The sequence below is a fragment of the Myxocyprinus asiaticus genome, chromosome 50 (genome assembly GCF_019703515.2).
Source record: "Myxocyprinus asiaticus isolate MX2 ecotype Aquarium Trade chromosome 50, UBuf_Myxa_2, whole genome shotgun sequence".
In the NCBI taxonomy this organism is placed as follows: domain Eukaryota; kingdom Metazoa; phylum Chordata; class Actinopteri; order Cypriniformes; family Catostomidae; genus Myxocyprinus; species Myxocyprinus asiaticus.
The window spans coordinates 17,654,704-17,668,569 of NC_059393.1; the positions used below are offsets into that span (position 1 = coordinate 17,654,704).

Sequence of the window (13,866 nt, forward strand, 5' to 3'; positions counted from 1 at the left end):
GTGTAAAAGGAGTAATAGAGAATGCATTCAAATTAAGCCTGTGAGCATTTTAAAGCTGTCGTATGTCAGTCATATTGCGCATTGTTTCCGGACAGAGTCAGTGCTCGGTACTGCAGAAACACTGGTATTGTTATATCTTTTTTTATTTTAGTACCTACTTGGTACCGAAAAACCGGTATGTTTGACAACACTAGTGTGGGGATGCTTCAGGGCCTGGGCAACTTGCAATAATTGAGGGAAACATGAATTCTGCTCTCAACCAGAAAATCCTAAAGGAGAACATCCAGTCATCAGTCCGTGAGTTGAAGCTCAAGCACAACTGGATCATGCAGCAAGACAGTGATCCAAAGCATAGGAGGAAGTCCACCTCTGAATGGCTCAGAAGAAGCTAAATTAAAGTTTTGGAGTGGCCTAGTCAAAGTCCTGACTTGAACCCGATTGAGATGCTGTGACAGGACCTTAAACGGGCAGTTCTTGTTCGAAAGCTCTCCAATGTGGCTGAACTAAAGCAGTTCTGCAAAGAAGAGTGGGCCAAAATTTGACAACAGCATTGTAAAAGACTGATCTCCAGTTATCGGAAGCATTTGGTTGCAGTTTATGCTGCTAAAGGTGATACAACCAGCTATTAAGTTTAAGTTCGTTTTGTTGCATGGGTGATATAGGTGTTGGATAACTTTTTTGCTTCTATAAAAAAAATATTTATTTGAAAACTGTATTTTGTGTTAATTCAGGATGCCCTTGTTTTATGTTATATCTCGTTTGAAGATCTAAAACAATTTAGTATGAAAAATACACAAAAATAGAAGAAATAAGGAGCACAGAACTGTGTACATGTATATACATATATATATATATATATATATATATATATATATATATATATATATATATATATATATACATACATACAGTGCATTCAGAAAGTATTCAGACCCCTTCATTTTTTCACATTTTATGTTGCGGCCTTATGCTAAAATGCTTTATTTTTCACATCAATCTACACTCCATACCCCATAATGACAAAGCAAAAAATAGATTTTTGATAACAAATTTATTAAAAAGAAAAGAAAATATCACATTGACAAAAGTATTCAGACCATTAACTCAGTACTTAGTTGAAGCAGCTTTGGCAGTGATTACAGCCTCAAGTCTTTTTGGGTATGATGTGACAAGCTTTGCACACCTGGATTTGGGGATTTTCTCCCATTGTTCTCCGCCAATCCTCTCGAGCTCTGTCAGGTTGGATGGGGACCGTTGGTGGACAGCAATTTTCAGGTCTCTCCAGAGATGTTCGATTGTGTTCAAGTCCGGGCTCTGGATGGGTCACTCAAGGACATTCACAGAGTTGTCCCTAAGCCACTCTTGCGTTGTCTTGACTGTGTGCTTAGGGTCATAGAAGGTGAACCTTCAGCCCAGTCTGAGGTCCTGAGTGCTGTGGACCAGGTTTTCATTTAGGATATCTCTGTATTTTGCTGCTTTCAGCTTTGCTTCAACCCTGACCAGTCCCCCAGTCCCTGCTGCTGAAAAACACCCCCACAGCATGATGCTGCCAACACCATGCTTCACCATTGGGATGGTATTGCGCAGGTGATGAGCGGTGCCTGGTTTCCTCCAGACATGACGCTTGGAATTGAGGCCAAACATTTAAATCTTCATTTCATCAGACCAGAGAATCTTGTTTCTCACAGTCTGAGAGTCCTTTAGGTGCTTATTTGCAAATTCCAATCAGGCTTTCATGTGTCTTGCACTGAGAAGAGGCTTCCGTCTGGCCACTCTGCCATAAAGGCCAGATTGGTGGAGTGCTGCAGTGATGGTCGTGTGATGGAGTGTAGATTGATGTGAAAATAATAAATACAATTAATTTGAAGCATTTTAGCATAAGGCTGCAACATAACAAAATGTGAAAAAAATGAAGGGTTCTGAATACTTTCTGAATGCTGTGTGTGTGTGTGTGTGTGTGTGTGTGTGTGTATGTATGTATGTATGTATATTTTATATATATATAATTAGCTTTTTTTCTGGTCACAAAGTGTCTCAAGATTCAAAAAATGTTTTTTTATTGAATATTGATGGAGAAACATGATTTGTGTTAAAAGAAATAACAGCAGGTTGTTTTTAATACACACCTGGGGTAAAAGGCCCCCAGGGGGGTTATATTGATATAGTGTAGATACCGGGGCAATAGTTACTGGGCACAATTTGTCAGCTTAGGAAAATACTTTTGAGACAGCAAGATTCTTTTTTGAGTAATAAATTATGATTTTGCTTATTCAAAATAACTTCTTCAGAAAAGGGTGCATCATTTCTTGTTAATTTCAATCACATTAGACATTTCTTAACATCTCAAGTAGTCTGTAAACAAAATCTCCATTGTGATTGGATCAGTCAATGTGAGCCCACTTTGAACATTTATCTTAAAAATCTAATCCCCCCCCCCACCCCTTTAGCCCCTGCAATGCTAAATGCTATCCTTTCACTTATTGGACAGTTATTGATTTTAAAAAAATATCACCTTGAACAAAATTGTTAATGACTAATAAATATTTTGTTTTAAAATAAATGTGATAATTTCCTAAAAAGAAGCGAGCCCATGCCCCCCAGAAGTTCCTCACAAAGTATCAGGAGCAATGGCCGTGCCTCCGCCCCTCAAAACTGCCAAATCATGCATTTTGCACATTGTGCAATTACGATTTTGAAGTTAGCCACCAAGGAGCTTCAGGTAATAATGTAGCTAAACCTCTAGTTACAAAGGCCTACATTCCTAGATCATTTTTAATTGAATAGGCTACATATTTTTCATTAGGCCTATATGATGTGTGCCTATATAAGCTGATTCTGTTATTTAATTATTAAATAAAATGGAAATCCTGAACAGAAACTTGGGTTTTATTCATAATTGACAGTGTTTTACATCACAGAAGTTTTTTGTTTTTTGTTTTATTTTAACATTACAAAAGTTTCTGTAAATACGTGAAAATGAAAACATGTTACAATATACAAAATAAATTATTTCCATTTTTATTAAATAATTGAATGTAATTCACTTATTGTTATCTGTTTGTATAACATATGTGTTTTATACGAAAGAGTGAATAATGTCTCACAAAAGCTCTTAACCTTGCGACTCTGACCTCAATAACGGGTGTAATGAATTTCTCAAGTTTTGAGACTATTTAACACTTTTGTCTTGCTTTGATTCTCAGTTTAGGTTTGATATCCGATTCCTTTCACATGTTCTTCGACTGCACTGCTCTCCTGGCAGGTCTTGCAGCGTCAGTGATCTCACGGTGGCGATCCAATGACTCCTTCTCATACGGGTAAGAGACTATAGCATTGCATTTTGCCATGTACTTCAGACTAACTTGGATTAATACAGCCTTTTTGTGGTGTGCTACAATGGGCCGTTCAGAGTCAACACGTTCTTACACTGAAAAAAGCTAGATACAGTGCAGCGGTTATAACCGAATGCATATAGAAGTTGACGTTCTTTTTTTTTTTAACACGCATCTAAAAAAACGCAGTGCTCCCGGGCAATGTTTGGCAAAATGGTCAAAGACGTCTTTCTAACACATGTTTACATAGAAAAACAATGGGAAAAAATGACAGGAAATGGCATGTCTTGGGTTGCGTTATGAAAGTCCTCTTGAGCAAAAATGCATCTGTTTTGTAGGTATGTCAGAGCAGAAGTTCTTGCAGGCTTTGTGAACGGCCTTTTCCTCATCTTTACAGCCTTCTTTATCTTCTCTGAGGGAGTGGAGGTATGCACAAAATAAAACAGATCAGTTGCTATACCTTGTGTCTTGTGAAATACACAAATTTTGTTCTTTATGGTTGCTGCTGTCTTGCTTTGTCGTCACCAGAGGGCGCTAGAACCCCCTGATGTACATCATGAACGGTTGCTGCCGGTGTCCATAGCAGGACTGTTGGTGAATCTTGTAGGAATATTTGTTTTTCAGCATGGAGGACATGGACATTCGCACGGCGATGAAGGTGTGGTATCTTGATCTTAGTTTCTGGAATTCCCTCTTGTATAGAATATGCACATGATCTTACATTTTTCATATAAATGATGAAACTCTCGCTGCCAGATTGCAAGAGAACTTAATTTTTATAATTTCTGATAAATATGTTGACGCTTAATCTTTTTAAGGTCATGGCCACAGTCATTCACTTTTTAATGGCAGTGTGGGACATGGACACAGTCATGGAGGCCACAGTCATGAGTCCAAGCACGGACATGATCACGGGCATTCACATGGAGGGCATGGACATTCACACGAAGATCCCCACTGCCATGGTAAGACCTAATTCAACCTTTTTCCTTAGTATTAGTTCTGTGTTCTAATAGTCAGTCGGTTGTGTTACTTGGTGTTATAATGTTCTGTCGGTGTTACTTTGTGTTATAATTGAAATAGCAGAAGCTATATTGACACATTGTGATCTTGTCTTGTATGGAATTATTAATTTCTAATCTGTGTGTCCTTAGATGACCACTCACATACGCCAGGAAAAGGCTCCAGCAAGCAAATATTACAAGGTATGGCTGTGATTCGTTTATTTGATTACCACCAGATGGCATTAGAGACTTTTGAGTATGCTGTCAGCTAGTGTTTTCAGTGTATGAAATATGAAAATATTTGTAATGACAGCTGTCAAGTCTTGACAGCTTTTCCTCTCTTATAGATAATTTGAATTCTTAGCAGATGAGGTTCTGTAGTCATATTAACTCCAAAAGCTCCGAACTGATGCGATTATTTAAACAAGGAATACCACTTGAAACTAGTTGTCACATGTAGGCCTGCCACGATAACTTCTTTTATTGGACGATATATTGTCCGATAAACTATATTATTGTCATTTTAAGACCATTTTATGCCACTGATATAATGATAATATAATAGCATAATTATGCAAGTACACCCTTTCAAAGAGCAATTAACTTTTAATTCTTAAGAATATTCAGACTTTGAATATTCAGAGGGGAAGGCCCCTCTCCATCTCCAACTGCGTTTTTTTTTTTTTTTTTTTTTTTTTTTTTTTTTGTTCCCAGCTCGGAAAACTGGATGGGATGGTTATGTTTTAAATGAGCTTTTAGGTTAGTTGTAGGGCTGGGCGATATGGCTTCAGAAATTATATCTCGATATTTTCAGCAAAACGATATTTGATATATATCTCGATAATTATGTTTTTGCTCTAAAATAGCATAAGTGGGGTATTTTGTTTTCAATCAGAGGAACTATCATTTCATCTAAACAGCCATTGTAGCCAAGTAGAATTCATATTTCAAAGGTATTAAATAAAAATCTATTTAAAAATTATGAAGGCTTGTTTCCCACAGTTTTTCAATAAATTAACACAGTGGAGAGTAAAATGTAATTTTCATTGATTTGCATGTTTAAAATTGTATTTAACAAACAATCATGCATGGAAGCTTAATAAAAATCTTATTTACCTTCTATATGTTTTTACAAAAACATTTTCCTTTGTGAATGAACAAGGTGTGCAAAAACTACTTCACTTATTTTTTGGAAACCAGATGAACATTGCATCATGCTAAATTATTACTGTGGAACACAGTAAAGTTTATTATTATAATATAATACTGAATCATTATTATATTCTGGGTAAGTTTTGTTAAAAATAAATGTATATATTTCTATCCTATTTAATTCAATTTTGACACTGCAAGTGCAGTCATGTTTATTTCACCTTCACCAGGAGCTTTTATCATGAAAAGGAAAGTGCAATGTTTGTTTGACAGTTATAATTGTAGTATCTTGTGAACTGCTGTCAAACTCACCTTTACTGTTTCCAATTTGTAGATTTGGAAAATAACTTTTTAGCGGTTACTAATGTTTGGAATTGCGTGAATGCTTGAACCGATAATACTTCACAATGCAGGTGAACTGCGCTAAAAACACTAGCCCATGAGCCCCCGCCACCCCCGCGCGTGCATAGATCAGCGTCTGTATCTGTCTTTAATCACAGCCTTTGGCAGTTAAATAATCACAAATGATCATATCTCCATTTTGATGTTATTTTGATAAATTATACAGCCCTGAAGAATCGTGAAATTAGTCTACTGATGCTCTCTATGAAACTTAATGGCCAAATAAAAGGCTCATTTAAAATCATCGCAATATACACGATATTGTTGAATTTCATATCTTCAGCAAAATCATTGCGATGATATCGTGGGTGTTCGATGTATCGCCCAGCCCTAGTTAGTTGTATTGTCACATTTCGTTGCTGCTGTTTTTAAGTCGACATACTGGCTCGTTCACGTTAATGGGCTCTCCTCTCTCATTCGGCTTAAAGCCAAAATGTTCCCACACCAGAGCTGTGGAATGCAGCTTTGAAACCATGTCCATTTGGACTCATTCTTCCAAATTTGGCTGGAATTATGCAGTCGTCGGGAAAAATACCTATTAAAACACCTCGAATAACGCGTTATCTTCACCTGTCGCTGTCCGCTCTGTGTGTGTGTGTGTGTGTGTGGAGCTGCCTCAGCCCCGCCTCCAAAACAGAGAGCAGACGAGAGGACAGAAGCAGCGTGACTGGCTAAAATGTTGGTGACCTTCATTCTTATTTAAACAAACATGCAAGTAAACACAATGGGCAATATCGAGATCAGCAAAAATGAACAAGGTCATGTCCATATATCGTATAAGTCTATAATGTAATTATCGTGACAGATCTAGTCACATGACACCCTAATTTTCATTAGACGTGACCGAATGATGGAGTTTGATGTGTGGTGAACAGACAGTTCTGACCATCCCAACCTCTAACCTTTGACTCGGGGCTAACTGGGTTAACACTGACCCCGGAGCAAGTGCAGGAGCACTGTCACTTTAAATCCCTTTGTGTGAGCTTGTGTGGGAAAAGAGCAGAGAGAAAGAGTAGAAAAAGAGAAAGTAGTTTGTCCCCTTCACCCTGGCACACACACACAGAGAATGAATCCTTTGGGGGGCCTGCTTGGGGGAGAAAGAAGGGGGCACCGAGGGAGGACCATGTGGAGAGGGGGGAGGAGGTGACAGTGCAAAAGGTTATGCTGCCTCCATTCCGTTGAGGGACCTTTTCTCAAATCTTCGTGATGAATTGCAAGTAGACTGTACCAACTTCCCTCATTGAACCAGTACAATTTCTCCATACCTCTTTGCCCTTGTTTTAAATGGCACACTAACATACTGCTCTTACTTTTTTGCAGTCAATTGTATGTGTACTGTACATAATATTTTTAATACTTGGATTACCTATCGCATTTGCCAAAATGTGTCTGTATACAACAGAGTACACTGTGTGGAATACTGTACACACAATGCAGTCCGATTAACATGACGTGTTATTTCATGAATTGTGACGAGTGAATCGAAGTTGCAACAGCTCCCATTTTCAACATTTTATTGGATTACTAGAAGTAAAAACAAAAGCCTTTTGTCAAAGGATGGAATATACTCTCTTAAAGTTGAATACATAGAAAATGAATTAACTGCCAACCAAAGCCTTCATCAGCCAAATAACAAAGGACACTGCATCTACGTGCACTTCCACAGTTAAATACATGATGGACTTCAAAGACTTTGTCACTAATCTTACTGTTCATGCAACATCATTTTGTTTTAACATTGGCCCCTAACATTTACTTGGTTTACTCATTTAAACCATGACTTGTTCTACACATAAATAACTAATATTAGATTATATTCACGCTGTTTAGCCAGAAGGATACTCGCCCCCAGATTTAACCTTGATTCTCCCAAGGTTATTTTTCTCCATTAACCAATACATTAACCAATTTTATACAAATAAAAATGACTTGACTACTTTTCTTTGGATTGTGTTGATTATTATATATGTTAAAAACTGCAATTGATCTGCTTAGTTTGTGCCTGTTGTTAATTTTAAAGCAAAATTTACAGTATAACTGAGATGTATCCAAATGAATCAGAATTTAATCAAAGCGAAATTTGAATCGAATCAAGGGGTTGTGAAATGGAATGGAATCAAATTGGGAAATCATTATCAATACCCAGCATCCAATACACTTTCCTTTGCACTTTCATATAATTTTGTACCTAAAATCTTTGTCGAAAATTCCATGGACAGGTTATGGGTCAGTTACCCATACACTGTACAGTGTTCACTTAAGGCTAGGGCATTCTTTCAAGCGCAATAGGCCATTAAAAGAATACTCTTTTTATCGAGAGCCCATATTTTTATGCACCATAACTGCTCTTAGCAGTCAACAGCACATGCATACAGGACGACATGCACAGACACCTTAAAAACTGAGCTACGCACAGGCAGTTTTGTGCTGATGGAATTTGCATCATGTACTGCGCATGAGATGTATCGGCATGCTGAAAACCAAAGTTTACTTTGGCCTTAAGGAGTAAACTAGTAGGCCATTCTGAACATGGGCATTGTGTCTGTTTATAAGGAGCACTCGGGTCGAAGAGTTCCAGCATTATGGTTTATTTTGCTAGTATTTGCTTTGACCACATTTGGATGGGGCCTTCACATATTAATGAGTTTGCTCCGTTACTGTGGTTGTGCTTTCTGCGAAAATGAAACTAACCTCAATCATGTCTTCTCATTCTTGGGGAATGAGAGGACTTAGTTGACCGTCTCTTAGCATGCCACAACTATTCTCTAGTGTTGATGAAGACAGGACAGAACAGACCTTTAAGTTTGGAAATGTTGACTCATTTATACTTCTCGTGGCATGTGTTTTAATATATTCTGGAAATGTGTTTTTCACAGGCCCAGTTGGTTTTGCTTCAAACTTTTTTGCTTCAATAAATAACATTATAATTTAAAAACTGTATTTTGTGTTTACTCAGACTGCCTTTGTTTTATGTTGGATTTTGTTTGCATTTTTGAAACTTTAGTATGAGACAAACATCAGGATGGGGGCAAATGTGCTTGTGTTTTAAAATATTCTGGAAGTGAGGGCAGTCTTGCAGGTTGCCACATTCATTCTGAGATGGACTGGTATGACCTCATTGTCCCCAATGTTTATGCAATGACTTCATCAGTTCGAGGCTTACCGCTAGAGATGGTATCCCAGGCACCGGGTTCGTTCTGTCCACAGTAGTCATGTTTGAGGATATGTGCTGGCAAATGCTGTACCCTCATCTCAGACACAACTTTACTTAGTATTAGACCTCACACTGGGTCAAATGAAACCAGGACATTTATAATTGACCAAAGCTCTGTTCCAAAACATACTGAGCTGCCTTCTAACCGAAACGGAATCTCAACATTTCGATTTGAAACTCTTTACATAGGTAGCAACTCGGCATGCCATACAAATTGTGTTCCTCACTAAAAACAGACAGAAGACTTGGCTCACTAGACTTGACTTGACTAGAGCGCAACAGTGCCCGCCCACTTTTTCAGCCGTCTTGTTTCCGGAAGTATTTTGCCCATTGATTTCTTCCATAGACTTTTCATAAAATCCTTCATAAAAAAGTTCTAAGCCATAAAGCATTGCGAATGGCAATCAAAAATAAAATGGTGGAAATATATAAAACTATTGATTTTAGGTTGTTGATTAAGCGTAGAAACAATGTGGTTCACGTTAATTGCAAATTATTCTGATATAAACAAATCTAGTAGTTTGTGGGTGACGGGAGACATTTGCGTCATTAACAGTATGTCATGTGATTGGTTGGTCGCTTTTGGGCTTGTTTGGCGGGCTTTCTTGGCCGCAGTTCTGATTGGTGAATCTTTCTGAAAAAAAGTTTAGCCACAAGATGTAACGTACCTTATGTGTTTAATGTTATATCCAATATTACAACTCTGTTGCCATAGAGACGTAATGCCTGTAAACCCTGTAATCTGAAATGGTGTGCATTTTAAAGTTAATGGACATGGCCCCATTCACTTCAGTTGTAAGTACCTTACCGTAACCGCAGTTTGTTTGTTTATATATATATATATATATATATATATATATATATATATATATATATATATATATATATATATATATATACAGGTGCATCTCAATAAATTAGAATGTCATGGAAAAGTTCATTTATTTCAGTAATTGAACTCAAATTGTGAAACTCGTGTATTAAATAAATTCAGTGCACACAGACTGAAGTAGTTTAAGTCTTTGGTTCTTTTAATTGTGATGATTTTGGCTCACATTTAACAAAAACCCACCAATTCACTATTTCAAAAAATTAGAATATGGTGACATGCCAATCAGCTAATCAACTCAAAACACCTGCAAAGGTTTCCTGAGCCTTCAAAATGGTCTCTCAGGTTGGTTCACTAGGCTACACAATCATGGGGAAGACTGCTGATCTGACAGTTGTCCAGAAGACAATCATTGACACCCTTCACAAGGAGGGTAAGCCACAAACATTCATTGCCAAAGAAGCTGGCTGTTCACAGAGTGCTGTATCCAAGCATGTTAACAGAAAGTTGAGTGGAAGGAAAAAGTGTGGAAGAAAAAGATGCACAACCAACCGAGAGAACCGCAGCCTTATGAGGATTGTGAAGCAAAATCGATTCAAGAATTTGAATCACAAGGAACTTCACAAGGAATGGACTGAGGCTGGGGTCAAGGCATCAAGAGCCACCACACACAGACGTGTCAAGAAATTTGGCTACAGTTGTCGTATTCCTCTTGTTAAGCCACTCCTGAACCACAGACAACGTCAGAGGCGTCTTACCTGGGCTAAGGAGAAGAAGAACTGGACTGTTGCCCAGTGGTCCAAAGTCCTCTTTTCAGATGAGAGCAAGTTTTGTATTTCATTTGGAAACCAAGGTCCTAGAGTCTGGAGGAAGGGTGGAGAAGCTCATAGCCCAAGTTGCTTGAAGTCCAGTGTTAAGTTTCCACAGTCTGTGATGATTTGGGGTGCAATGTCATCTGCTGGTGTTGGTCCATTGTGTTTTTTGAAAACCAAAGTCACTGCACCCATTTACCAAGAAATTTTGGAGCACTTCATGCTTCCTTCTGCTGACCAGCTTTTTAAAGATGCTGATTTCATTTTCCAGCAGGATTTGGCACCTGCCCACACTGCCAAAAGCACCAAAAGTTGGTTAAATGACCATGGTGTTGGTGTGCTTGACTGGCCAGCAAACTCACCAGACCTGAACCCCATAGAGAATCATATTGTCAAGAGGAAAATGAGAAACAAGAGACCAAAAAATGCAGATGAGCTGAAGGCCACTGTCAAAGAAACCTGGGCTTCCATACCACCTCAGCAGTGCCACAAACTGATCACCTCCGTGCCATGCCGGAATGAGGCAGTAATTAAAGCAAAAAGGAGCCCCTACCAAGTATTGAGTACATATACAGTAAATGAGCATACTTTCCAGAAGGCCAACAATTCACTAAAAATGTTTTTTTTTATTGGTCTTATGATGTATTCTAATTTTTTGAGATAGTGAATTGGTGGGTTTTTGTTAAATGTGAGCCAAAATCATCACAATTAAAAGAACCAAAGACTTAAACTACTTCAGTCTGTGTGCATTGAATTTATTTAATACACGAGTTTCACAATTTGAGTTGAATTACTGAAATAAATGAACTTTTCCACGACATTCTAATTTATTGAGATGCACCTGTATATACATATACAGTTGTGCTCAAAAGTTTGCATACCCTGGCAGAAATTGTAAAATTTTGTCTTTTATTTAAGGATAGTGATCATATGAAGCCATTTATTATAACATAGTTGTTTGGCTCCTTTTTAAATCATAATGATAACAGAAATCAGCCAAATGGCCCTGATCAAAAGTTTACATAACCTTGAATGTTTGGCCTTGTTACAGACACACAAGGTGACACACACAGGTTTAAATGGCAATTAAAGTTTAATTTCCCACACCTGTGGCTTTTTAAATTGCAATTAGTGTCTGTGTATAAATAGTCAATGAGTTTGTTAGCTCTCACGTGGATGCACTGAGCAGGCTAGATACTGAGCCATGGGGAGCAGAAAAGAACTGTCAAAAGACCTGTGTAACAAGGTAATGGAACTTTATAAAGTTGGAAAAGGATATAAAAAGATATCCAAAGTCTTGATGCCAGTCAGTACTGTTCAATCACTTATTAAGAAGTGGAAAATTTGGGGATCTCTTGATACCAAGCCAAGGCCAGGTAGACCAAGAAAGATTTCAGCCACAACTGCCAGAAGAATTGTTCGGGATACAAAGAAAAACCCACAGGTAACCTCAGGAGAAATACAGGCTGCTCTGGAAAAAGACGGTGTGCTTGTTTCAAGGAGCACAATACTTGTTGATCCCTCTCCAAACATAGCGCTTATGGTTGTGACCATAAAGCTCTATTTTGGTCTCGTCACTCCAAATTACAGTGTGCCAGAAGCTGTGAGGCATGTCAAGGTGTTGTCGGGCATATTGTAACCGGGCTTTTTTGTGGCATTGGCTTCTTTCTGGCAACTCGACCATGCAGCTCATTTTTGTTAAAGTATCGTCGTATTGTGCTCCTTGAAACAACCACACCGTCTTTTTCCAGAGCAGCCTGTATTTCTCCTGAGGTTACCTGTGGGTTTTTCTTTGCATCCCGAACAATTCCATGGACTCAAGACGGCGCCGAGTATGGCTGCTGCGTTGCGAGCTCCGACACAACATTGTAGTGTTTTGTTTGTTTTGTTTACAATTCTTATGTTTTTTGTATTGGATGTTGTCTGCCTTATTGTCTATGACAGACAAACACTTTTGGACATTGGTTCAGCAATTACACACCGTAAACCGGACTTCAAATTCCTCAATGCCGACCCGATGTTTACAAACACACCAGTGGAGCCCTTTGTCTGGGCTGCCCGGCTGCGAAAACTCAAAAGGAAAAGGGGAAACAGAGCCGGCGTTCTCATCAGAGTAAGATGTCGTGCAAATCGACCACCGCTACCCAGTATTCTACTGGCAAATGTTCAGTCTCTGGATAACAAGCTCTGCGAAACGAGAGCACGGATCTCTTTCCAATGAGAGACGAGGGACTGCTGTATTATCTGCCTTACAGAAACTTGGATGTCTGTGGAGATTCCAGACTCAGCCATTGAACCCGCAGGGTTCTCCGTGCACCGAGCGGACAGAGCGAAAGACCTCTCAGGTAAAAGCAGAGGTGGTGGTGGTGTATGTTTTATGATCAACAAATCCTGGTGTGATCAGAGGAACGTACATTCTATCAAGTCTTTCTGCTCTCCTGATCTGGAATTTCTCATGCTTCTGTGTCGACCATTCTGGCTACCGAGGGAATTCACAGCGGTCATTATCAATGCTGTGTACATCCCACCACAAGCCGACACAGACCGGACACTCAAGGAACTGTATGGGATTAGAAGCAAGCAGGAAACCGCGCACCCTGAGGCCGCGTTCATTGTGACCAGGGACTTTAATAAAAGCCAGTTTCAAATCAGTCGCACCAAAATACCACCAACACATCAGTTTCAACACACGAGGGGACCGGGTATTGGATCATTGCTACTCTCCCTTCCGGGATGGCTACAAATCCCTCCCCCGCCTCCATTTGGCAAATCGGACCACTCTTCCATTCTGCTTCTGCCCGCTTCCAGGCAGAAACTGAAATGGGAAGCCTCTGATGACGACATTGAGGTTTACGCTGATAGCGTAACGTGTTTCATCAGAAAGTGCATAGAGGACGTCGTTCCGACCAGAACAATACAGATCTACCCGAACCAGAAACCTTGGATTAATAGCGATGTTCGCGCGGCACTTGATGTGCGGACCTCCGCTTTTAATTCTGGGAATGCGGAGGAGCATAAACAAGCCAGTTATGCCCTCCGAAAAACTATCAGAACAGCAAAACGTCAGTACAGGAACAAGATTGAAGGACAGTTTAACACCACCTAGAACTCTAGAAGCAGG

The 13,866-nt window shown here is 39.1% G+C and overlaps 1 protein-coding gene across 1 annotated transcript in view; it reads left to right on the forward strand.

The window, feature by feature from the left end:
- slc30a7 (solute carrier family 30 member 7) overlaps positions 1 to 13,866 on the forward strand; it is a 40,163-nt gene that overhangs the window by 8,273 nt on the left and 18,024 nt on the right. Inside the window, exons 3-7 of the mRNA XM_051694328.1 lie at positions 3,204 to 3,317; positions 3,671 to 3,758; positions 3,861 to 3,990; positions 4,151 to 4,297; positions 4,487 to 4,537. Coding sequence (XP_051550288.1) covers positions 3,204 to 3,317; positions 3,671 to 3,758; positions 3,861 to 3,990; positions 4,151 to 4,297; positions 4,487 to 4,537 — 530 coding nt within the window. The remainder of the gene's footprint in view (positions 1 to 3,203; positions 3,318 to 3,670; positions 3,759 to 3,860; positions 3,991 to 4,150; positions 4,298 to 4,486; positions 4,538 to 13,866) is intronic.